Consider the following 25,222-nt stretch of genomic DNA (forward strand, 5'->3'; position numbering starts at 1 on the left):
CACCCCGCAGGATCCGTCCCCATGGGCCCCCCCGGGCTCCTCCTGGGGGTCCTGGGGCTGCTGGCCCTGGGGACAGAGGGGACGGTGGAGCCGCTGCCCGAGGACGCGGCGCAGGAGCACGGGTACTACCTGCAGCAGCTGTTCGGGCAGTACGGGGGGTCCAACGGGACCCTCCCCTCCGAGGGGCTGGCGCGGCTGCTGGGCAGCCTGGGGCTGGGCCGGGTGCGGGTGGTCCAGATCCAGCACGAGGAGCTGGGACACGGACACGTCGCCCACCTCGACCTACTGGAGGTGCAGGAGGAGAAACACCGGCACTGGCACCCGGCCTGGGAGCACGGCGGGGACCCCAGCGCGCCCCCCACCCACCGCCCCCCCCAGGTACCGCTGCCCCCCCTCGCCCGCCCCCGGGGGGGCTGCTCCCCATCCCTCGGGTGATGCGTGGGGGCTCATCCACGCTGGCCTCCCCCAGCTCCCCGCCCTCCCCGACAAAAAGCTGGACGAAACCGGCGCCCACGGAGCCCCCCGGGACTCCCACAGCCCCCCGGCGGGACCAGCCCGGGCTGAACCTGCTGGGGAGGGTCCTGGGCTTGGAACACTCCAGCACCGACCACCCGCATGACGATGTGAGCAGGGACGGGGGGGGACGGGACACACCATCCCGTCCCCCGGGGACCCCTCCAGCCCCCCCCGTGCCGCTGAACATCCGCCCCCCCCGCAGTGCCTCAATGTCTCCCAGCTGCTGGTGAATTTCGGGCTGGAGGCGGGGTCTCAGCTGACCCCCGCGCAGTTCACGCTGCTCTGCCCGGCCCTGCTCTACCAGATCGACAGTCGCGTCTGCATCCAGCACCGCGACGAGGTGACGCTGCCGCCCCCCGGGGGGGACCCTGTGGCCAGGTAACCCTGACCTGGAGCCCCCTCCCCACCTCCCCCACCCCAGGTCACCCGGCCCCGGGTCCCCCATCGCATCGTCCCGTGTCCCCTGTCCCCACATCCTCATCCCTGGATCCCTCCAGCACCTGGTTCCCATGCTCGCACCCCTGACACCCCATCCCTACACCGGCCATTCCTGCATCCCTGCATGTGTGTCCCCCCCACATCCCCCATCACCCCACAGCCCCGGGGTCCCCAAGGTCCCCCCCTCCTGCATCCCCACCCGGGGTCCTGGTCTCACCCTCCCCGCAGCGCTGGGCTGGGGGCTCCTGGCGGTGGCCGTGGTCAGCCTGCCCTCCGCCCTGGCCGTGCTGCTGGTCCCGCTGCTCAGCCGACGCTGCCTCCGCTCCCTGCTGGCCTTCCTGGTGGCCCTGGCCGTGGGGACGCTCTGCGGGGACGCCCTGCTCCACCTCTGGCCCCACGTAGGTACCCCCGCCCCGCTGCGCGGGCACGAGGCTCCCGGCGGACACCGGGGGGTCGGGGTCCCCTGAGCGGCCGCATCACCCGTGTCCAGGCCCAGGGGAGGCACCAGGAGACGCCGGCGGAGCCGGGAGCCGCGGTGCTGCAGGGGCTGGCGGTGCTGGGGGGCATCTACCTGCTCTTCCTGGTGGAGCTGCTCCTGGGGATGCTGCGGCGGCGCCGGGAGGACACGGTGAGAGCCACGGGCACCGGGGTGGGCACGGGGCTGCCCCCGGGTCCAGCCTTGCACCCAGAGCCTCTGTCTTCCCCAGGGACACTCCCCCAGGGAGACCCCCGATGTGGCCACAGAGGTCCTGGCACCATCACGAGGAGGTAAGACCCCTCCCCTCACACCCCTCAGACCCTGCGGCTCCCGGGCCTGGAGCCCACCCTGGGTCTCTGCCATCGCAGGAGCTGAGCTGCAACATCTGACAGAACTGGAGCCAGCGCTGGAGCTCAAGCCCCACGGACACCCCCACAGATCCCCCCACGGACACTCCCACGGCCCCATGCTGCCCCCCAGCCCCAGGGCCACTGACATGGTGTGGATGGTGGTCCTGGGGGATGGGATCCACAACCTGACGGATGGGCTGGCCATTGGTGAGGGGCACGGGGGGTGAAGATGGAGGGGCACGGGGGGTGAAGATGGAGGGACACAGGGTGCATGGGGAGGGGGTGCGTGGGGAGGGGGGTGCACAGGGGGGTGCAGGGGGAGGTGTGCATAGGGGGGTGCATGGGGACAAGGGTACATGGTGCACCGGGGCCCAGGACCCTCTTCCTGCAGGTGCTGCCTTCTCCCACAGCCTCCCTGGTGGTCTCAGCACCGCCCTGGCCGTGCTCTGCCACGAGCTGCCCCACGAGCTGGGTAGGTCCCCGTCCCCCCGCCCCACCACAGCCCCCCATGGCACCCCCATCACCCACCTCTTCTCTCCGCAGGGGACCTGGCAGTGCTGCTGGGGGCGGGTACAGCCCCCCGCACCCTCCTGCTCCTCAACGGGCTCTCAGCCCTGCTCTCCTGCCTGGGGGCAGCCGTGGGGGTGGCCGTGGGGCAGAGCGCGACCCACCTCACCCCCTGGATCCTCACCGTCACCTCTGGTGTCTTCCTCTACGTGGCTTTGGCCGACATGGTAAGGAGGTGTCTGGGGGGCAGCTGGGGGGGCTGAGCCTGGCGCCCGCCCCACTGAGCCCCCCGCTCTGCCCCAGCTCCCCGAGGCGCTGCGGGGGGCTGAGGGCCCCGGCCAGGGCACCTGGGGCCGGTTCCTCCTGCAGAACGTGGGGTTCCTGCTGGGCAGCAGCATCATGCTGGGCATCGCCCTGGCCGAGGGGCAGCTCCGTGCGTGGCTCCAGCCCTGAGCAGCCCCAGCCCCACGCGGCGGGAACCAGAGCCAGCAGCGGCCGAGCTGGAGGGACATGGGAGCCCCAAACCTGCCCCAGGAATGGAGCTTCTCCCCTCCTCCAGAGACCCCCAGCAGCAGCAGCCGGGACATCCCCCCCAGCCCCTCAATCCCTGCAGGGATGGGACATGGGGTCCCCTCGGAGCCCCGTGTCCTGTCCCGGGGTCGGGGGCACCTGGTGCTCCCCAGGCAGGGGGTGCCAGGGGGGTTTGCCCGAGCGTTTCCCACTCCTGCTCCCCCAGGACCAGCCATTAGAGAAAGGAGGACAGGAGATAGAAGCAATAGCATTTTAATAAACATAATTGATTCAAAGCCACAATATGAACAACAGGACCTGGTCGCAACTTATATTGTATAAAATAGATCAAAGTCTGAATGCTTTTTTTTTCTTTCTTTCAATTTTTTAAATTTCTTTTTAGTTCCTTTCCCTCCCCCCCCCCCCCCAAAGGTGATGCAGGATTTCTGAAAATACATTTATGGAACATCTGAGACAAAGGGGCTCGCTGGGCTGGGGGGCTGGCAGGGCAGTGTTGGGGCTGCAGGGCGGTGGCTCCTTGGGCTGGTTTCCCTCCTCTCCTGCCCATCTCCCCCCTCAAGCCCCAGGGGGGTCAAACAGCCTCGTGTTTCCCCTGCACCACACGAAGGGGTTTCCCTGCTCCCTGTTTTCTCTGCCCGGCTCAGGAGCAGGGCAAGAACGGGGCTCAATCTGCCCACCAAGGCACCAGCACCTCGGGGCCCCAACGGCCCCGGGGGGGGATTTCACACATTTCTGTGTTGTTTTTTTCCCCTATTTTTACATTGCACATCAAAGCTCTGCCCCTCTGGCCGAGCTCCCCTCGCCTGGTCCCCACTTGTGCTTTGGACCAGTGGCTGAAGAAGCACCTGCAGAGGGGAAGGAGACCCCGGAACAGGGATCGGCCCCGGGACCGGGGCAGGGAGCCTGGGGTGCAGATGGGGATGGTGCCAACGGCTGTAGGGACACTTGGGGATCAACCCCTCACCTCCCTCCCTGGCAGGTCCTCAGCAGGAACAGTCACTAACCACAGCCCAGCCCACAGGGGGTCACAGACACCCTGGGGGAGACGACGCTGCTGCCACACCCGGGGCTGGCTCAGGACCACCCCCCTACACCGATTTTCCCCCCGTGGTGGCAGGTTTCACCATCCCTGCCCCAGGTCCGAGGGGTGCAGGAGTGTCCCCCCAGGTCTGAGCCCCAGAGCCCCAGTTATTGCCAGAGGTAGGTGTGAACAGTGCAGAGAAGACACAAATTAAAGCAGCACTTCACTAATGAACCACCCCACAAACAAGCCCAAGACTCTCCTGTCCCACAGCAGCTCTTCCCAAGCACCAAAAGCCTGCAGCATCTCTGGTTTTGGGCAGACCCCCCCGGGGGGCAGGGGCCAGGCAGTGGCCCCCACCCCCCAACACTGGCCACATTTCACAAAGTGCAAACAGGAGGAACCAACGACGCCCCCGGACACCCCCCACCCCCCAGCAGGACCCCAGCCCCGGCGGTGACCCCTGCCTGGAAACCAAGCGCAGAGCACCAAAAAAACCAGCAGTTTTGCTCAAACCATGAGGAATTCACTATCTACAGCCTCAGGAAAGAAAGAGAAGGAGGAAGGAGCAGCCACTCACCCTGGGTGTCTAAAGGAGAAATCCCGGTGGGATCGAAGCTCCGGGACACGCCTCCCAAACATCCCACCCGGCACGCGCGGTTGGCTCAGCTGGAGGTTTCCATGCATTGACTTTATTATTTTCAAGTTGACGAACAATATCGATACCACTGGGTCGAGTAAGGCTATTTTTCCTCTTTTTTTTTTTTTTTTCTTCATCCCCTCCTCCCTCCCCCCTGCACGGGGAGCTCAGACGACGCCCGGACACACGGACCCGCACACGCCAGAACACGGAGACACAGAGGAGGAAGAGCCGTGGATACCTGACTGGTGATGAGGTCTGTCCTATCTTATTCCAAGAAATGTTTATGTGCATAATATACAGAGGTGCAGCATTTACACGTCGGATATTGTAAAGACACAGAGCTTGCTACAGGTGCCTTCCAGTCCTCGGAGACGCGTCCCCCTTCCCGCTGCCCCTCGGGGGCTCCGGCCTATCCCAACCTCACACCACGACTCCGAGGGGTTTAGATCAAGGGAAGAGCCAGGATGCTGGAGCTGCCGGTGCCCCCCACCCCCCGGGGGGGGCCTGGTCTGTACGTTACCCTCGGCCTCCCCGCTCCGAAGCTCCCGCCGCCGCGTCCCGGCTCCGTTGGGATCGATTTCTTTCGGTTTTGTTGGTTGGTTTGTTTGTTTTTTCCCCTCCTTTCGGATGCATCAGGAAAAATTCATCCGGGAGGAGAAGAGGTTTTGAACAGCTCCTCGTGCCCTTGGAGGAAAACAAAAAGAAACAAAAAGAGAAGAAGGAAGGGGGGGGGGGAACACGGACCACAAAAAAAACAACGAGGAGGGGGGAGAAAAAGAGAAATAAAAACACCCCGAACCAAAGACTCCGCGTGTCCGTGGGAGTCGTGGGTTTGTCCTTTGGTTTCTCACTGAAGGCAAAGGTGAGCGTGGGCTGAGGGTCTGCACAGACCCACCCCCAGAGCCCCCCGCCCGTGGTCCCCATGGTGGGCAGGGGGGTGTGGGGGGCACGGGGGCCCGACCCCCACCCGCAAACAGCAGGAAATCCAAGAAAAAGGTTCTTTCTTGGGTCTGTGCAGTTTGCTCTTGGTTTTGGTTTTTCACTTGTTTCTCACTAACGCTGCAGCCCGGGGCGGGGGGAAGGGGCCACGCATCCCTCGGAAGGGGGGGGGGGTCAAACAAATGGAAAAACAGCTTGTTCCTTTTTTCTTTTGTTTTTTGGACTTTTTGCTTTGTTTTTAGTGCTACTTTTATATATCCAGCCCCAGGATGGGGCCGGGGGCTGCTCCTCCCTGTCCCGCTGCTGTCAGGGGGGGTGGGGGGGAGCAGCTTCATCCATTGGGAAGAGGGGACGAGGAGGGAGGGTGGGAAACATTTTCCTAAGGAAAACAACAAGTTTTGAATTTCCTGCAGCGGGGGGGGAGCAGAAGGGGGAAGGAACCAGGAGCAGTTTCTCGTGGTGGGTGTCGCCCCGGCCCCGGGGAGGGGGGGTCGTTACATTCAGGGTTCGTCAGCAGTTCTATGGCTCCGGGGGGGCCCCGCCCCCAGCAGCGGCAGTGCAAACACACCTGGGACATGTATTTGTGCTGTTGGTTTTGCTTTCCTCTCTCTCTCTCTCTCTCTCTCAAAACACAACTTCCCTTTGTCCATTCATTCCCTAGACAAAAACTTTTTTTTTTCTTTTTGTTTTGTTTGTTTGTTTTTTCTTAAAACTAAAAATGAAAAAAATAAACCCAAAGACACTCTCTCCTGTCCCTTCTGCTCTTGCTGCTCCCTATCCCGTGGGGATGCTAAAGGGAATCCAGACTCATGCTTTAACAAAAGTGCTTATTACTTGAAGCAAGTGCTTTGGACCAAGGGGGCGGAGAGAAACTTCCTTTTTCGGGGGGGGGGGTGGGTGGGTGATGGTGCCTGCGTGTTCCAAACCAAGAGATTTTGGCAGCTTTTTTTTTTTGTGGGTTTTTTTTTTTTTTTGGGGTGGGGGGACGGGAAAGCCAAAAAAGAAAAAGTCACTGCTTGGTGAGAGTGACACCAAAGGGCTGCCGGCCAGGCAGAGCGGGAATGGTCCAACTTTGGCATCAAGGTGGGTGGGAAGGAAGGAGGATTTGGGAGCCCCCAGCACTGAACGGGGGTGGGGGGCAGGCTGGGGGGTCTGGGGGGGCAGTGGAAGTTTCCCTCCATCCCTCTTTACAATGCACTAGGGAAACCATCACAAATCTCGTTTAGCAAAATAATGCATTATTACCAAACACTTTGATTATTACTTAAATTGTCAAGCTGTGCTGTCAAATGTATACAATACAGCGTTAAAGGAGAACAAGACTGGGACCCCCACAGAAACTGGCCACGAGTACCCTCCCCACCCCCCCAAACCACGTGCTCCCAGACCACGGATGCGCTGCTGAAACCTCGTTTCCCTCCATCATTATTATTATTATTATTATTATTTTTAACAAGACACGAGGGGAGGGGAGGAAAAGATCCTGGCTAAGAGCAAAGAACACACATCTCCAGGGAGCGTGGTGCTGCAGAGAAGAGACGGAGCAGCCCTTACAGAGACCACACTGATTGTCTCGCCGTAGGTTTACGCGTCACGTTGAGCTGAGCAGAAGGTCACAAGCACAGAAACAAGGCCCAGAGGGATCAGTTTTCTCCTCTTGACAAAGAAAATGAAAACCACGATAACACTCCAAAAAAAAAAGAAAACCACTAAGGGGCAGGGGGTGGGGGGTGTGAAGGAACAGCAGCTTCCTCCACGTGCTCCAAGGAACGCTCGCCCTGGCGGCGGGAAAACGCCCCGACCCCCCCAGTGCCAACAACACCAGGAGGTGCCGAGGGGGGCACAGGGGGAACGGGGGGCACAGGGGGCACGGGGCAGCTGCTGCCTCCCAGCTTTCCCCAAGCATCGGAGCCACGGCAGCTCCCAATCCCAGCTCCATCCCCGGGAACCGGTGCCGGGGACGGGAGCCCAGGCGGGGGCATCTCGGCCCCTCCGGGTGCCTGGAAAGGAACTTTAGCCCTTGAAGACAACGGCTCAGGACTTTGGACCCCCCTTCCTGCCCCGCGGGGAGGGCGAGGGCCAGCAGCGAGAAGAAGAGATAAAGTGGTGCCGAAATTCCTCCCGGAAAGGGAAAGAGCTGCAAGAGGCAAGTGCGGACTCGACAGCAATGTAAACAAGTCTCTTTTTCCAGTTCTCCTCTGTAGAATACTGAAAAGGATCTTCAAAAAGGATCTTTTAAATTCAAGTTTCATGAGTTTATTCTGGTTCCGAACTGAGGTATTCGGTGCAGAAAGGTTAACACTTTCTTTTCAAGCTAAAGGGCTGGGGGGGTGGGATGAGGAGGGGGACACACGATGGGCTGGGGTCACCATCCCACGCCAGCACCGAAGGAGGGACCCGCAGTCCCAGTGGGAAGATCCTCCCCCATGGAGCCCCCCGGGCTGGGGCTGATTCCCCTCCTGCCCCGGGAGGATCTCGAGTGCTTTGCTGAACCAAGTGCAGGTTGGAAAGGGGACGGGGAGACCCAGCCCTGCGGGGAAAAACATCCTACATGAAACGTGAAGAAAATGTGCTTATCACCCAAAGGCCAAGACTGAAACTTCATATTTGGTTCTAAGAGTTTGGCTTTGGTAAAAGAAAGAAACAAGTGCCAGGGGACCCTCCCATGGGCACCAGCAGCAGCCGGCTCTGGCACCACGACCAACACCAACAAACACCACCCTGACAGGAGCCAACTTCATTTAGAAACTGCTTTTTTAAAAAAAAATAAAAATAAAGAAAAGAGAGAGAAAAAAAAAAGAAAAACAGATGAAATGCCTTATTTTGGTGACAGAAATGCTTTTTATCTGGGAAGCGCCGCAGCGTGAGGCTCATGCCGGCAAAGAGGGGCAAGTGGTGGGATGGGGGATCCTCTTGTCCCTGCTCTCATCCTGCAGGGATCCCACTGGGATGCCCCTGGAATGGCCACGGGCAGGAGCCCAGGCTGCAGAGGGAAAGGAGCTCGGGGGAGAAGGTGGTTCCCAACTCGCCGCAGCCCTGCATCCCTGTCTCCTTCCCTGCATCCCTGTCTCCTTCCCTGCATCCCTTTGTCTTCCAACAGGCTCATTAGATGGAGGACAATTGCTTTTTTGCACATGATGCTGTTACAGTAATTCAGAAGGAAAAACAAAAACCAAAACAACCGACAGGAAAAACGAAAATACAAAATTTCCAAACAAACCAGTGCAACGTTCCCGGATGCTCCGAACCTGCATCATAAATATATGATTTCTAAAATTAAAAAAAAGAAAACCCGAAACCGAAACACGACGATCCCACACACACACGTGCTAAGAAACCTGCCAAGATGCTGCGTTAGGAAAACAAACACAGACTCACGTAGGGCTGTGAGGGCTTTGAAGTGCATTTTTTTTTTCCTTATTTAAAGGCTAGAACTTTCAGGATATATATATTTTTTATGGTTTTTGTTGCGTTTTTTTGTTTTGTTTTTAAAGGTAAATGCTCGTTTCTTTATAAATAACTTTTTTCTTTTTTTTTTTTTCTTAAAAAAAAAAAAAAAAGGCAACACTGACTCTCACATGGGAAGGGCCACAAAGGACAGAGAACGAATATTCCAAGAGGAATCCCTCAGACTCAACATTTTGCCAAGGGGGGGAAGAAAAAATAAAAGACCAAAAAAAAAAAAAAAAAGAAAAAAAAGACCAAAAACAACCAACCAACAGAATCCCTAAAGTGCCTGGAGTGGGAGGGAGGCTCCAGCAGCGCAGCCCGCCCGGCCGGCCGCGGGGTTGGGCAGCAGCACCCGTTTTTGCATAAAATTGACAGCTGCCAAAAGGGTATTTTAGTGTCCCAGGTACAGTAGATCTTGATTCAAGTGTTCGTATTGGAATTGAAGCGTGAGGAAAAGTGACCAAGGGAGAGGAGCAGTGATGGTGGCACTTGGCCAGGAGCTCACACCCACCCCAGCGCTCGCCAGACCAGCCAATTCCCAGATTCCCACCCCAATCCCACCAAGAGTTCAGGCTTCCCCATCCCTGCTGGGAGGGGGCACCGGGAAATGCCAGAACTGACTCCAGCCCAAAGTGGGGTCAGACCCCTCCCCACCCTGCACAGCCCCAGCCCCCTCCACCCTGCCCGAGGATGGAGACGGGGCAGGGGACGGCTGCTCGTTAAGCCAATTAACAGCTCTGGCCCGGCGCTGGCAGCCCCAGCGAAGAGGAGGAAGCTCTGAACTCTTGGCTTATCCGGCCACGCTAGGAGGCCTGCCCAGTCTTGTTCTCCTTTAAAGTGCCCTATATTTATAGAATTTCTAAATAAATATAATAAGATATTAGGTCACCCATCGTCCGGGCTACTCGGAGTAGCAGCCGTCCAGGCCGAGCGCGCCGTGGCGCTCGGGGCCGTAGGGGCAGGCGCTGCCGTTGGGCAGGGCCCCGCGCGCCGCCGTCTTGGCCGCGATGCCGCAGTTCTTGAGGAGGTTGAAGCTGAAGGAGCTGATGGCGTCTTTAGGTGGGAAAGGCTTCATGGTGGAGAGGATCAGTGCCAGGCAGTCGGCGACGTCCTTGTTGGGGGCACAAGCCAAGGCTGGGGTGTGACCTGGAAGGGAGACGGGGGTGAGGGGCTGCCCCGGGAACGCCCCGGCGGGAGCAGCTCCCACCCTCACACCCCACAGGATTTGTCTTTATCACAAAGGACCCTGCTCTGGGCACGGGCAGACCCTGCGACTGCAGCAACTGCTCTGAAGTGTGCCAGCACCAGCAGGAGGTGAATCCAGCGCCTCTGAGGCCTTGGCAGCGCAGGCGGATCGTTCACAGCTGAAAGGTGTTCCAGCAGAGCAGGAACTCAGCCGGGAGAAAAAGCTTCTGGCCACAACAACCCGCTTCTGCCAACTTGCAAGCAAGTCAACAGCTCCTTGCTGGCTCAGGCAGGGCTGGTTTTGTGCCTGGCAGGAGCCAGACAGCCACCAGCAGGGGCACGGCGGGGAGCAGCCACGTGCCAAACACCTGTGGGACCTGGAAATGCTTCCAGAAGGGACCGCAGGGTGCCAACACGCTCATACCCAGGCTGCTCCTGCCATGGCAGGAGCTGGGAACGTGCTGCTCCGCCACGGAAGGGATGTGGGAATCCTGATCCCAGCTGAGCGCTCCCCTGGGCAGCCCCTGCCCCCTGGGGCCATGGACATGAAGCCCCCCCAGACACCCCCAGGATCACTCACCTTCTTCATCCACAGCCAGCACAGTGGCCCCTCTGCTGAGCAGGGCCTGGACGACAGAGGCCAGCCCGTTCCGAGCTGCGATGTGGAGCGGCCTGGGGGGAGAGGGAACCATGGCAGCCTCAGCAGAGCCACCCCCAACCCCTCCTGTCAAACCCAGGGCCCGAGAGGGGCTTGGGGGACACTCGAGTGCTCCTGAGGGTCCCTGCAGGCCCCAAGCAGGGCAGAGCTCCCCCCGCCCCCTCTCCTCCCGGCACCAGGTGTCCAAATACTCACATCTGCAGAGCGCTGTTACTTGCATTGATAAGGCCAAGGTCTTGGGTTTCCCCCAGGATCAACAAGGCACACTTTTCATGGCCCTGGAAAGGAGACCCGGCTGCTCAGGGCGCAGGGGCAGCCGAGGGGACCTGGTCCTGCCCAGGTGGAATGTGATTCCCGGGGTACAAATACGCTCCCTAAACCTGGCCCTCAACACCAGCTCACCCCTTCAGCAGGGCCTGAGGAGACAACCCGCATCCCCCCAGCCCCTCTGCAGAAACATCTCCTTCTTGTGGATCCCCATGGGGACACTCTGGGCTCACACCTCCTGCTCCCACCACCCCCGGCGAGCTGAGCGAGGGGTCCCCAGGGAAGAGCACAGATGGGTCTGTGCCACAACCAGAGCTGCCCAGAGCTGTGTCTGGAGCAACAGAGCAGGCACTAGGCCTCACCTCAGCCTGGTGGGACAGGGGGCAGGACAACCCCTCCTGTTAGGGTGACAAGGCTGAAGGTGACAGGGGAGGCCACCGGCTGCGAGCGGCCGACTCCTACCTTGCTGCAGGCCAGGTGAAGAGCAGTGTTCTTGTTGACATCCAGCACAGTTATATTTGCTTTTGCTTGGTACAGCAGGAACTCTGAAAGGAGGAGGGAGAGCTGCTGTGGAGAGGGAGCTGCCCAGAGCCCAGCAAGGTGGGGACAGAGCAGGGGGCAGCCAGCCCTGCGTGCTCAGCAGAGGGACAGCCCAGCTCCCGTGGGAGGCACGGGCAGCCAGGCACCTACCGACGGCGGCAGTGTGCCCGTGCTCAGAAGCCACCATCAGGGGAGTCCTCCCCAGCTTGTCGGCCGTGTCCACCTCGGCCTGGTGGCGCAGGAGCAGCTGTAAACCATGGATGTTGTCTGCAAAGGCAGCAGCGTGAAGGGGGGTCCTGGGGAGATGAGAGCAGGTGAGGAGGGGGGCACATCGCCCACCCCAGCAGGACTGCCTGGGCCTGCTGATGTGTTCGGAGACATCAGAGACCCTCCAGTGCCAGGGGAAGTCATGGGGAAACCCCCAGGGGAGCCACAGCCCCCCCAGCAGGTCCGGGGAGCAGGTCTGTGCTCACCTTCCTTTGGCATCTCTGCTATTAACAATCTTGGCACCTAATGCTTCCACCAGCATTTCAGCAGTGCCGTCCTGGTTGTTAATTCTGTGGTGGGGACGAGAAGGGAAGTTAGAACCAGACCCAGCAGCACCAGCAGGTCTGCAGTGCAAGAGAAAAGCATGTTCCTGGGGCAAACAGCAGCTGGTCTGGAGTTGTTGAAGGTAAAACACCCCTTCACCCCCCTGGAAACACAGCCCCATGGCAGGGAACAACCCCCTCATCCCGCTGCTGTTTCAGCTCCCCAGGACCCACGAGACAACCCCATGGCAATGCCTCCACTTTCCTCACCCTGCCCAGGGCAGGACTCTCCTAAGGAGACAACTGCCTTCCAGCTCCCCCAGAAGCTCCAACAGTCCAGCAACCCCCTCCCTGCCACAGGGGAGCTGGAAGGAGCAGGTGGAACCAACCTGAGGAGCTGCTGCCACCCAGGGAAGAGCCCTGGGCAAGAAGGGCAGGGTTTGGAGCTCCTCAGACCATGTATCCCCCCTCCCACAGAACCCAGGGCAGCCCCCCCCAGGTCCCCAGAGCCACTTACACTGCACAGTGCAATGGAGTAAAGGGGTTTCCTTCTAGGTACGCAAATGGATTGTGTTCAAGTAACAATTCAAGACAATCTTCATGCCCTGTGAGGAGGGACAGAAACGCATCAGCCTGTGTTTCCTCACCTGTGACGGAGCAAGAAGGGACTCCAGGTCCCCACTTACAAAGCACTGGAGGCCCCAGAGGCTGCACAAAGAGCCCAAACCCACCCATCCCCAGCACAGAGAGACAGCCCAGCTCCTCCCAGTTTCCTCCTCCCCATCAGCAGCCAGAGCAGGGGGGCAGGGGCCCAGCCCAGCTCCTCACCACTGTACGAAGCCCAGTGCATCGGTGAGTAGCCGCTGTAATCCACCACGGCATCCAGGGGGTCAGTGGACAGGGCTGCCTGCAGCAGCGTCCGCAGGATCTCCAGGTGCCCACACGCTGAGGCAAAGTGGATCGGGGTCCGGCCCTTGAAATCCCGACACAGCACGAAGGCATCGTGGTCCAGCAGGGCAGCCAGGCAGTCCTCACAGCCCGTCACCGCCTGCGCCCGGGGAGGACCGGGAGGTCAGGTCCCACCCCTCAGCCATCCAACAACACCCCCCCCTGCTTCTTCCACAGCTCCCTTCCCAAGTGCTGCCTCTCAGGGAGGGGAAACGGGCTCTTTCACCGGGGAATCTTGCACCACAAGAGCCCCGTGAGTGCCCTCCAAGCAGGAGGACCAGCAGAGCTGCAGGGCCCCAGGGGTCCCGGGACACTCACCCCTCGGTGCAGCGCGGTCCGTCCCCTCTTGTCCGCGGCGTCGGCCGTGGATCCCTTCTCCAGGAGGAGGTGGACGCAGTCGACGTGGCCGTTCATGATCGCCAGCATCAGGGGGGTTCTGTGGGAGCAGGGCTTGGAAATCAGTGGGGACCCAGCACAGCCCTTGATCCCCTGGCCCTGCCACCCTGTGCCACGTGGATCCCAGGAGAAGCACCAGGACACTCACTGGCCGTGGATGTCCATGACGTCGGTGATGTCCGCCCGCTCCCCGCTGTCGATCAGGAGGTGCAGGGAATCCGTGTTCCCGTTGGCAGCTGGGGACAAGGCCGGAGGGAAGGAGGAGTCACATGGAGGGTGGGATGGGTCCCCACAGGACGGGGCTTGTGCCCCACAGCTGGGCTGACACACACGTGTGTGCAGCAGCTCCTGGTGTCTCCTCTCCCACTCGTTCCTGAGCCACTTGGCCCCTCAGCTGCTGCCAGCCCCCTCCTTCCTCCAACCATCATCCTCGCCCGCAGCCCCTGCCCTGTCCCCGGGTAATGGGGCAGCCTCGGCAGCGGTGACCCCGAGGGCTGGCGGGGCTCTGGACACGACCCCCCCGTCCCCAGCCCCCTGCCCTCCCTCACCCGCGGCGTGCAGCGGGGTCCACTTCCTCTTCCTCTCCTTGACCAGCGCCGAGGCGCCGTGGCTGGTGAGCACCTCCACGCACTGGGTGGAGCCGCGCTCGGTCGCCAGGTACAGCGCCGTGCGCCCCTTGTGGTCCCGCACGTCCAGGTTCACCAGGGTTTCAGCAAGTGTCTTTAGGGCTTCACAGTGACCATTATAGGCCTGGGGACAGAGCAGACCACGCTGAGGCGGTGCCCAGGGAGGCTGCTCCCAGAATCTCCTCCTGGGACCCCTGCTCCGTGGGTCCCTCCACCTGGGTGAGCTCCTGCCACGGCACTGGGGTCCCGCACAAAGCCCCCACCCCTGCCCGCACTCAGCCCCTGGAGGTGGCTCCAAACTGCAAGAAATAAAGCCCTGGAGAAAGCAAGGAGTTTAACACACAAATCCAAGGGACTTTGACCGAGATCCTGGAGGGAAGTCTCTCCTGGTGCCTTTCCTCCTTTGTGTGCTCTACCAGCAGTGCCAGGGACCCTGCCCCTGCTGCCCAGAGTGGGAACCTCCCCAGGACGCAGCAGGAGCCCCCCAGGGAGCCATGTGCCCCCCAAAGCCCCGGGGCTGGGGCAGCCCTACTTACAGCTAAGTGCAAAGGGCTGACTGGAATGGTGCTCTCCACATCCTCCAGGCAGTTAAAAGACATTTCCAGGAGCTGCAACAGCAACAACACGAAACTGTAACTGACCCCAGGCCCACAGAGCTCAGCGAGACACCCTGACCCTGCAGAGGGGCCAGAGAACCTGCTCCTCTGCTTCTGAGATTCCGCTTTTTAATCAAACCCATCTCCTCCCTGCAGGGCAAACCCTGACACCGTTGTACCCACAGGGCCCTCCTGCCACCCCGGGGTGCCCCAGGGCTGGATACGCTCCATGGGGTGTGTCCCCCATCCTGGCAGCTCCGGGGGTTTCTGGGCTCACTCACCAGCTCGAGGTTCTGCCTGTTGCCGTAGGCAGCTGCGTAGTGGACAGCAGTGTAACCCTGCTTGTCCCGCAGGGAGGGGTCAGCACCGTTATCCAGCAAGAATTCCAAGCAACTGCAACGAGCAAGAGGAAGGGGAGATGAAGGGGAGGCTGGAGAGGTGGAGCTGAGCAGAGATGAGCCCCACTTTGCTCCCCGGGCAGGGGCTGTGCTAATCCCCCTGAGACACACAGAGCATGCAAAGCTCACTGGGTGTGGGGAGTGGGAAGCAGGGGCCAGGCTTGCCTGGAGATGTTTCCTCAAGGTCCTGCTGCTCAGCTCAGTGGAAGCAGAAGCAGCCAGGTACTGCCAGGGGGGCACAAGGGGGTCGGGAAGGGGGGCAAACAACCACCAACCCCCTGCCGGGTGGTGTGTGGACTCACAAGAAAGCCTCCTTCAGCCTGGACTCCTTCAGCGGCTCCTCATCAGTGTCGTGGCTGTTTCCTGAAGGAGTCTCTGCTCTGCAAGGCCAGAGACCTGCCTCAGTCTGCTGCTGACCCCCACTCTCCCATGCTCCTCCAAGTGCTCCCCTCTTCTCCAACCGCCACACCCTGGCTGTGGGGAGGGGGCAGGGGGCAGCCAAGCCCCCCACCCCACAGCCAGGAGCCCTAGACCCACCTCCTGTAGGTGTCCGAGGCAGCAGCATAGTGCAGGGGGGTGCAGCCTTTGCAGTCAGCCTCGTTGATGCTGGCTCCTGCTGTCACCAGTGTCACCGTGCACTGGTAGCTGCCGTTGGCAGCCGCGTAGTGCAGGGGTGTCCTGGGGGGGGGGGAAGGGGACAGGGCTGATCAACACAGCTGGAAAAAATAACCCCAGCCCAATGGAGCACCCCAGCACAGCCCGGGCTGCAGGAAGGCCCCTGGCTCCCTCCCAAGGCCCACAGCACTTACCTGCCAAACTTATCCCTCCTCCTCAAGTCAGCACCACTGCTCAACAGCAAATTAAGACATTCAACGTTCCTAGGGGAGGTGGGCAGAAGAGGCAGGCACAGATCAGAAGGGACCACAGCAGGAGCATGAACTCCTCCTGGCTGCAGATGGGACAGCTTGGCTGTGCCAAAGCTCAACCCCTTCATCTCTGGGCAGCACAGACACGGAGCTGCAGGGAAAGGACCCTCCATGCTTCCTGCCTTCCCAGCATGGCCTGGGGCTCTGGAACAGCCAGCAATGAGAGACACCAGCCGTGCCCCGAGGGCAGCTGATGCTCTGGGCTTTATGCTGCAAAAAAGATCTGGGGTTTGTGGCTCCCGTGGCAGCGCTTTGATCCCACCAGGGCAGCAACGCCGATGGATCCATCCCCAGCCCTGCAGAGACACCACACGAGTCCCCAGCCAGACCCTGCCCCTCTGCTGCCATCCCTGGGGAATCCAACTCCCTGGCAAACAACACGGGGCACCCACATGGCTGCAAAATCCCTGCTGCTTTCCAGGCATCAGCCCTTCCCAAACCCTGGCCAAGGAAGTGTTTGATCCCCATTTAAAGGAGGGTAAATAGGGGAGTGACTAGGAAGGGGCAGAATCCGCGGTACCGCAGGGCCAGGAGGTTTCCATTTCCATCCCAAACAGGGGTCTCCATTTGGGAATGGCACCCGGGGGCCTGACACCCCAGCAAAGCCCTGTGGGGTGGGGTCTGGGCCGGGGCGGGCGCAGCACAGCTCACCCCCCCGAAGCAGCAGCGTGGAGGCAGGTCCTCCCGAGGTTGTCAGGCGTGTTGATGTCAAAGCCTGCGGACAGCACGTGCTCGTTGCTCAGCGAGGAGACAATGCTGTACAACTGACCTGGGGGGCAGGAGGGGCAGGGGGTCAGGGGGAAGCTCAGGGGTCCCCCGAGGGCCCCCGTGTAGGGCGGGGAGGCCGAGCCACTCACCTGAGGAAAGTAGCTTACGACAACAGTCTGAAAATCCAAAGAGAACAGCTAAGTGCAGAGGGAACATGTCATGGATCCCACGCCTGCCGGGAGACAAGACAGGAGTTGGGATGGATCCTTGCTGCTTCCTGCAGCCCAGGGCAGGGCAAGGGAGGGAGGGAGAATCCTTCCCTACCTTGCAGTGTCAGCACCATTCGTCATCAAAGTACTAATTAGCAGCTCGTGGCCATATCTAGCAGCAACGTGGAGGGGGGTATTGCCGTATTTGTCAGCACAGTCAATCTCACTGCCTGGAGGGGAAAAGCCGAGTGCTTTGCCAGCGGGTCTCTGTGTCCCAGTGTCCCACCCCAGGGACACTGTGGGTAACTCCAGCCCATCCAGTGTCATGCAGAACCGAAAACTGCTCCCCGAGCTGAGAGCCCCCTTGTCTCCTGCAGGGCCAGGACATCTGCTCCCCCCTCCCCAGGAGGGGTTGTGTGAATCCCTAGAGGTCCCCAACTACCCCCAGGGTGCCTGCCAAGCCTGCAGCCCTCTACAGGAATATTGTCTTTCAGGCTGGACGTGGCACTGGGGATGCCCTTTGGCTGCAGCAGCTCTGACCTGGCTGGAATTTCAGTCACCTGGTCTGCACTTTGCTGCCCTTGAGGGCACACAGGCTCCCCACCACCCCCGGGCAGCAACAGGGTGAACGTGAGTGGTAAATGACAAGCTCTTAAACCCTCAGAGAAGCCACACAGGGAGGTCCTGGAGGCAGGTGCACAAGGGAAGGCTGGAGGAAGGAGCCACTCACCGTTCTGGATGAGGATCTGGGACCGCGTGAAGCGCCCGTGGATGGCAGCCATGTGCAGCGGGCTCTTCCCTTCCTTGCTCTGCAGGAGCAGGAATGGAGTCACACCAGGTGTCCCACCACCCTCCCCCAGCCCAGCCTGGGTCCCTGCTGCCCCCAGCCCGAAGCTGCCAGACCTGGAAGTTGACATCGGCGCCGTTGTTGACGAGGAGCTCCAGGCACAGGGCCCCGTTGGTGGAGACGGCAGCGAAGTGCAGGGGGGTGAAGCCCTTCTCGTTGGGCTGGTTGACGTTGGCGCCGTAGTTGACCAGCTCGTTGGCCACGGCGTCCTGGCCCATGTAACAGGCAATGTGAAGTGCAGTGTTCCCAAAGGAGTTTGGTTCATCGATCTGCCGGAGCCACAAACCCCAAAGGATTCGGGGATTCAGGAAGGGGAAAAGGCAGCGGAGACACAGCCAGGCCTCCTGCCACCCCCAGCACCCTCTCCCTGCTCCCACCTCAGCCCACCCCCTGCCCACCCTGCCTGCAGCCAGGGGGTCTCACCTCGACCCCCAGCCTCAGCAGGTGACGCACGACCTCGATCTGCCCGCTGGCGGCCGCCGTGTGCAGGAGGGTGTAGCCCTTCTTGTCCTTACACATCACATCAGCTCCCCGGGCCACCAGCAGCTTTAGGACTTCCAAATGCCCTGTCCAGGAGACAGCAGTAAGAGCCAAGGGACCCCCAAAAACAGCAGATCCCCAGCACCCTGAAAGGTGAATGCAGGGGCAGCGAGGAGCATGGGAGAAGAAACTGGACTGATGCCTGTGGGGAAAACCTACCCAGGAAAGCTGCCCAGTGGATGGGCTGGCGGTCCTTCTTGTCACAAGTACTCAGGCTGGCCCCTTTGTTCAACAGCAGATTCACCATCTGGGTGGGGAGAAGCAGTGAGAGGCATGGCTGCCACCCCCCCCCCCAGCCCCCTGCGGAGCCCAGAGGCAGGAAGGGGACAAGGTGTGTCCCCTGGGCCCAGATCCTCCTCGCCCACCTCGAGGTGGCCGCTGTGCACGGCGTGGTGCAGCGCCGTGCGGCCCGTCCGGTCGGCCACGTTGACAGTGCTGAGCAGGGGGACAATGGCCTCCACGCACTTGGTGGCCCGGTTGGCAGCAGCGACGTGCAGGGGTGTCTGCCAATACTTGTCACGGGCATTGACATCCGCCGAGTGCTTCAGGAGGAGGTGAAGTGCCTTCTGAGGGAGCAGAGGAAAGCAGAGCTCTACCCAGCCCTGGAACCCTCCAGGGTGGGAGAAGATGCTGCTCTGGCCACTCCACACTCTGGGCACACACAGATCCTCTCCAGCCCCAAACCCTGCTTCACCTTCATGTCCCCAGGGACACTTTGAGGCCCACGTGTGGCTGTTTCAGGAGGTGAGAGCATGAGCAGGGAGATGGAATCTTCCCTAGATGGATCCTTCAGCCCTCGCTGGGGCTGTTCCAGCTCCTTACAGGCTGGAGTTGGGTGTGTGGGACCCGACTGAGCCAGGCTCGTCCCACGGGCTGCACCAGGACACGGGCACCAAGCCCGAGGGGCCCTCCATGGCCCACAGGGTGCAAAGGGGCCCAGGGGGGGCACAAACATGACCCACTGACCCACCCTGGGTCATTATTTCCCCTTTCTGCTGGTCAGGGCTGTTTGCTGCAACCCCCTGTCCACCTCGTGCTGCACAGGCTGCCCCTTCCCCTCCAGCCCCCACAGCCCACGGTTCCGAAGGGCTGGGCAAAGCACCGTGGCAGCTCCAGGGCTCCAGAGCCCCTGGCTCCAACCAGCGTGACCACAGAGCTCCTCAGTCTCCAGCAACTCAAAACAGGGCAAAGTTAAGTGGGATGAAGTTAAGCCCACAAAAGCCAAACGTCAGGAAATCTTTCCAGCAAGATCCGTCGGAATCAGCTCCCAAGAGAAAGGGCAAGAGCCCCATTATCCCTCAAAGAAATTAAAGCTGGATTAGATAAAGCCCTGGGGGAACGGGGGGAGGATTTTGTGGGGAAAACCCCACTGCTAACTCCTGAAGGATAGAGGGAAGGGAACTAAGGAGATTGTTTTCCAGCTCTCATGTTCAGCTCCTGAAACATGCGTCCATGTCCCCTCTAACAAGCCCACCCACCTCAGCCAAACCCAGGCAAGATGAAAAAGAGGAGGAGAAGGTCCCGTCAGTGCCCACACCCCGTGCCAGGAGCAGGCAGGGCCAGGGGGAACCTACCTCGTTACGAGAAGCCGCAGCGCGGTGTAAGGGCGTGAGCCAGACAGTGTCCTTTGCATTCACGTTAGCACCTGAGGGACACAGGGGGGTCAGGGAACACAGGTGACAGACTGGTGGCCTGCAGCCACCTCTGAGGCACTTGATAGGCAGGAGTGCCAGCTCTGCCACAGAAGGGGACACTGCAGGGAGCTCTGGATGGGACAGACCCCGTGGGCTGCAGAGGAACGAGCCCTGCGGAGGCTGCACCTCTGCCAGGCTGAGACTTCACCTGCTCAGCCAGAAGCCACAACAGACCCAGCCCTGCTCCCTGCTTGAGAACAAGGCCACCTGAGACAACACCACCCAGAGCGTTTGATGTTGGGGGCTGTGGCTGCTGTGGGCTGCACCTCCATACTGGAACAGCCAGATGACAGATTGCTGCCATCCCAGCCCCACAGCCATGCTGGGCACGTCCCACGACCCCCGAAGCCCCTGCCCCTCTCTGTAGCCCAGAACTCAACACACAGGCAGGGAAAACCCACCCAGAGGCAGGTAAAGGCATCCTGTGCTCTGCAGATGGAGCTGAACAGCCCTAATCCTGCTGAACAAGCCCCAAGCACAGGATTTCCCCCAGTCTCTCCCCGTGGGGGTCAGGTGGGATCTCACCAGCCCTGGGGTTCCCCCACCCCACCAGCAGCTGGATGAGGAGACTCCCCTGTCTGCACCAGGTGGGACCAAGGGCAGGGCTGAGGCTCTGGGGGGACACGAAGGGCAGCTCCACACCAAGGAACACAAGCCCAAACTGAGCAAAACCCTGGTTTTTAGCTCTGCTCCCCTGAGCATCCTGCTGTTGGGGGGGGGGTCTCCAAGATGTGCAACCTCTGCCCCCTCATGTACCACCCTGTCCTCATCCCCTTCCTGGCTTGGTTTCCACCTCAGCTATTTCGGTTCCAAGACGTTTCTCTGCCTGAACAAACCTCTCAGGATTACGGCAACGTTTCCTAATCTTCCCCTGGCGGAAGCAGGAGCACACGGCTGCTTGGAGGGCGACCAAAAACTACTGCTCTGCAGCCCTCAGGCCAGGGGAGGTCAGAGAGACACTCGAGGGCAGCACCAGGACCTGAGCCCAGTGCCCTGAGCCCTGGCCCTTACCTGACAGGATGAGGAGCTCCAGGATTGCAACATCTCCTACGTAGGCAGCAGCGTGCAGCGGCGTTCGGCGCTCTTGGTCCTGAGCAGGGGACACAAACGGGCCGTGAGACAGGCAGGTCCCTCCCAGCACAACCCCCTCCTCCTTGCTCCAGTCTGCCCCAACACCCCCAGCAGCTTGTGCAGCATCTTGGGATGTGGGAATGGGAGAAAACTGCCTGATCCCAGCACCCTCCTGCAGTGCTGCAGCTGCACAGCCCCCTCAGAGCTCCTGGGGTGCTGGAGCAGAGGAGAAGAGAGATGGAGAGTCTGGCCATGCCCAGCCCTGTCCTCTCAGCCAACAGAACCTCCTGGAACTGCAGAGAACTCCGAGAACTGTCCCAGCCCTGCAGCCCCTGAGGCCAGGAAGGGGCTGAAGCCCCTCACTGATCCTTGACTGTGTGAGCCAAAGAAAAAACACCCTGTGTGTGCTCAGGGCTGGGCCCTGGGAACCCTCTGCCTCCTGGCTCTGCTTTCCTCAGGGAATGCCACGTACCAACACCAAGAAGCAAACAAACAGAAAGCCAGAGGAGCACAACATGTTTCAAGACCCAGATTTTGTGTTTGAGGGGGGGCAAAAAAATGTAATTGCTTTTTCATTCAGTTAAAATCTGTCTGCAAAATGGTGGGGGTTTTATTTTTTTGGTAACAACTCGTGCTAGCACAACCAGGCAGGGGGATGTGAAAGTGAAACCCAGCTGGGAGGTCACTGAGCAAGCAACAACATTTCTAAACCTGTACACAAAAAGAAAATTGTTAACAATTGTGGGTTTATTCCTTCAGCAGCTGCGCGAGAGCAAAACAACCCCCAGCGCCGGCAGGAGAGGACCAGGAGCTGTCAGACCCGACTGAACCAGCCACCGAAAAAGATCCCCACGTTCCCTCTGTGGGATCAGGGCTCATTGGCACCTTCCCAGGACACCAGCCAGCCCTGCCCCTGACCTCCAGGTTCAGCCCCATGAGGGTCAGGGTGAGCAGGGCCCTGCGGGCTGGGGTGGGAGAAGAACCAGACCCAGGGCTCGGCGGAGCCAACAGTGACGCGCCAAAAACCCAGGAGCAGCACGGACCAGAGCCCTGGTTGGTGCCACAGCTCAGAGCAGAGCTGGAGGAGAAGCAGGACAGGCTGCTCCTGCCTGGAGCTCTCAGCTGAGCCCAACTTTTGGGCTGAGAGTGCAGGAATTGCTGGCCCTGGGGACACGGGGAGCTCAGCAGCAGAGCCAGGGCAGGCACACGGGCACGGCGGGCAGGGGGGCTCACCGGCAGGTTTCACCCCGTGCCTCACTGGAGCCTGGTCCCCACGAGAGGACAGGACACTCTTGTCTCCCCCAGACTGTGGCCACCCAGGGCTGCTCACCCAGGGCCTCAGGGATGTGTCCAAACAGCAGCCGCCTCTCCCCACCTCCCCACCTGCTCTGGAATGAGCATCAGAACCACCCTCTGGCTTTTGGGAACACAGTGGAAACCCCTCCTGCCCCTGGAGGGGTGATCCCAGCTCTGCCGGGCAGCTCAGACCCTCCTGCCCCTCTGGGGAACAACCTGCTCTTGAGCCAGACCTGCTGCACTAGCACCAAACTACCTGGGGTCGCCATCGCAAAGGAGAACAGGTGGACAGGGAAGGCAGCAAAGCCTCCATGGAATGTCCTCCCACACACCCCGCGGCCTCTCAGGAACGCTCTGCATGGCCGAGAGCTCAGGAGGCTCCTGCCATCCCCTGGGATGGGAGCCCTGGCTCTTCCACACACCCCATTTTACAAATGGAAAGACCAAGGCAATGGGACAAACTGAGCAGCAAATGGTGGCCAAGCCAGGAGCAGAATCCAGAAATCCATGTCCCAAAACCCCAGCTCTGACAATCCTCATCCTCCTCAACAGCCCCCACACCTCAGCACTGAGCCCTGCCCTCTCCTCTGCCCAGGAACCGGGTACGGGGAAGGGAACGGGGAGCACTGGGAGCAGGAAGGGGAGCACTGGGAGCAGGAAGGGGAGCAGCACCCACCAGTACATTTATGTTCTCTTTCTGGTTCAGCAGCGACCGCACCTCCTCTATGTCGCGGTTGAAGATGGCTTGGACCAGAGGAGGCTACAAAGAGAGACAGAAGCAAGTCATGAAGGTGGCACCTCATGGAGGACACAGGAGGGAGCTGAACGAGCAGTGTCATGGCAGGTCAGAGACTCCAGCCTGATCCCACCAGGGCCCCCCTCCAGAAACAGGCCCTCATGAGTCTGTGGCTCAGGCACCACCAGGGACCAACTTCCACGCCAGCAAAATTCCGTTTCATGGTTGTTCGTTGGTGAACAGCCCAAGGAATCACTGGAAAAGCCTCCCTGATCCCCAGCCTGAGGAGCAGGGCTGATCTGGGCCCAACAGCCCCCCTGCAGGTCCTGCTGCCACCTCCACAGCTTCAGCCACAGCCCCAAACCCTCCCTCCAAGCCTGGCAGGACACAGGTCTCTGTCGACAGCGAATCGGGTCTCCCAAGGCACAGCTCATGCTCTCCTGGCAGGACCTCCTGCTGCTCCCCTACCTTTTGAGAAACCTGCAAGGCTACACTGCCTCTGACGGAGCAAAGCACCTGGCAGAGCCCAGCCTGGAGCTCCTCCTGATTCCTGTTGCCCGCACCTCACAGACCACAGCCCTGGAGCCCAGCCCAGGTGACAGCCAGCAGTGCCACGGGCTGCAGAACCCACGGCCGGAGCTGCCCGAGCTGCTGGGGGGGTGAGGAGCTGCCCCAGACCCCGCACCCCGTGTCCTGCTCCACAGGCCTGAAAACACCATTTTTGGCAGCGGGTTGTTGGGGCAGAGCCTGTGGCTGCTCCAGCTCCGCTCTTGGCACCTCAAGATCATCCCCGCTCAGAGCCCGGGGGGCTGCGACCCCGGCAGCCCCGACCCAGCCCCACGGGCCACACGTTGGGTCCAACAATGAAACCCGACGAGCCCGACCCCTCGGAGGAGCAGCTGAGCTCGGTTTTCCAGGCAACCCCTTCCCATTCCCACCGTGGAACTAACAGCACTTAAAACACGGGGAACACATCCCGGGTCAGAGGGAACGCGTGAGTCATTCCCCTGGAATGCAGCAGCCTCAGCATCACTCGGTAGACTTTAAAAAAAAAAAAAAAGTGGTATTTAAAAAAAATAAATTAAAAAAAGAAGAAGAAAAAAAAGAAGAGAGAGCCTCGCAGCCGATGATTCCGCCCCGAGCAGCGCGCGGTTTGCAGCAGTGCTGGGGCTGACACACCCACCCACCATTCCCGGGGAAAGCTCCATGTTTTGGTTACCAAAATAAAAAAAAGTTCTATTTAAATCCCGGAGCGGCCCCCGGGCCTCCCCCCGCGGCCCCGAGCCCCGCGGCAGCAGCCGAACCGCGGGAGCGGGCGGGGATGCGGGGTCCCGGGGGCCCAGCGGCCCCAAACCGGGGTGGAAAAGGGGGTTGATGTGAAACACGCGGGGAAGAAGCTCCTGTCCGAGCCCGGGCGACCCGCGGTCCCTGCTCCGGTGCCGGGGCACGGACACCGAGCCCACAAGCGGCGCCGTCCGCGCTCCCAGCAGGGGAAGGCGGCGGGGGTCCCGGGAGACCCCAGGGGGCACCGGGCAGGAGCCGGGCCAGGGCGCGGCGGAGGCTCCGGGACGGGCCCGGCCCCGGCACCCGGCGCGGGAGACACCGAGAACCAGAGCGGGCACAGCCCGCAGCCCAGGGTGGCCCCGAAGCCCAGCGGGGCCGCCCCGCGGCGTCCCCAGGCCCCGGAGAGGTCACCCTGCACCCGGGGGGGTCCCCAGAGCCGGGGGCGGCAGCGGGAGGCGCAGCGGCCCGGGACGGGCCCGGTTCCGGCCCGGGGGTCCCGTCCCCGCCGGGGCGGAGGGTTCCGGGGCGAGGGTTCCATCCTGTGCACGCCGGGCCCGGTCCCGCCGGCCCCGAGCGGAGCGGCCCGTGCGCCAGGCCGGGGCTGCGGCGGGGCGGGAGGCCCGGCGGCCCCGGGAGCGGGACGGGAGGCCCCGCGCGGCGGCGGCCCGGGGGCCGCGGCCTGGGGCGAGGCCGGGCCGGGCCCGGTGGCGGCGGCGCGGAGTAGGCCGCGCATCCCCGGGCTGGCGTGGCGGCGCGGTCGGGCGCGGCGCGGGGGCGGCGGGCGAGCGCGGGGGCGACCGTACCTGGTCCGTGATGCTGAGAATGCCCATCTCGGGGCCGCCCTCAGCGCCCAGCTCCCCGCATCGGGCTCCGGCCGCGGCGGCTCGGCTCGGG

At 61.4% G+C, this 25,222-nt stretch overlaps 2 protein-coding genes across 2 annotated transcripts; one reads left to right on the forward strand and one right to left on the reverse strand.

Moving 5' to 3' along the window:
* Positions 1–9: 9 nt before the first annotated feature.
* On the forward strand, positions 10–3,159 carry SLC39A5 (solute carrier family 39 member 5). Its single transcript, XM_051641510.1, has 10 exons — positions 10–431; positions 470–623; positions 719–887; positions 1,171–1,352; positions 1,445–1,582; positions 1,662–1,722; positions 1,801–1,989; positions 2,174–2,254; positions 2,326–2,516; positions 2,593–3,159. The coding sequence occupies exons 1-10, from the start codon at positions 22–24 to the stop codon at positions 2,740–2,742; spliced, it is 1,725 nt and encodes a 574-aa protein (XP_051497470.1). The 5' UTR covers positions 10–21; the 3' UTR covers positions 2,743–3,159.
* A 1,354-nt stretch (positions 3,160–4,513) lies between these two features.
* Positions 4,514–25,222, reverse strand: ANKRD52 (ankyrin repeat domain 52). The gene is made up of 28 exons (XM_051641456.1): positions 25,132–25,222; positions 22,985–23,068; positions 20,953–21,031; positions 19,822–19,892; positions 18,613–18,813; positions 18,407–18,494; positions 18,131–18,273; positions 17,764–17,976; positions 17,591–17,669; positions 16,976–17,090; positions 16,801–16,883; positions 16,595–16,712; positions 15,827–15,895; positions 15,555–15,695; positions 15,320–15,397; positions 14,901–15,012; positions 14,560–14,631; positions 13,946–14,147; positions 13,546–13,633; positions 13,320–13,437; positions 12,882–13,101; positions 12,571–12,658; positions 11,997–12,080; positions 11,674–11,819; positions 11,446–11,528; positions 10,912–10,994; positions 10,639–10,730; positions 4,514–10,019 (listed from the first exon to the last, which is right to left on the reverse strand). Exons 1-28 carry the CDS (start codon positions 25,156–25,158, stop codon positions 9,775–9,777), a joined length of 3,222 nt encoding a protein of 1,073 aa, XP_051497416.1. The 5' UTR covers positions 25,159–25,222; the 3' UTR covers positions 4,514–9,774.

This window comes from Apus apus, chromosome 28 (genome assembly GCF_020740795.1).
Source record: "Apus apus isolate bApuApu2 chromosome 28, bApuApu2.pri.cur, whole genome shotgun sequence".
NCBI classification, from domain to species: Eukaryota; Metazoa; Chordata; class Aves; order Apodiformes; family Apodidae; genus Apus; species Apus apus.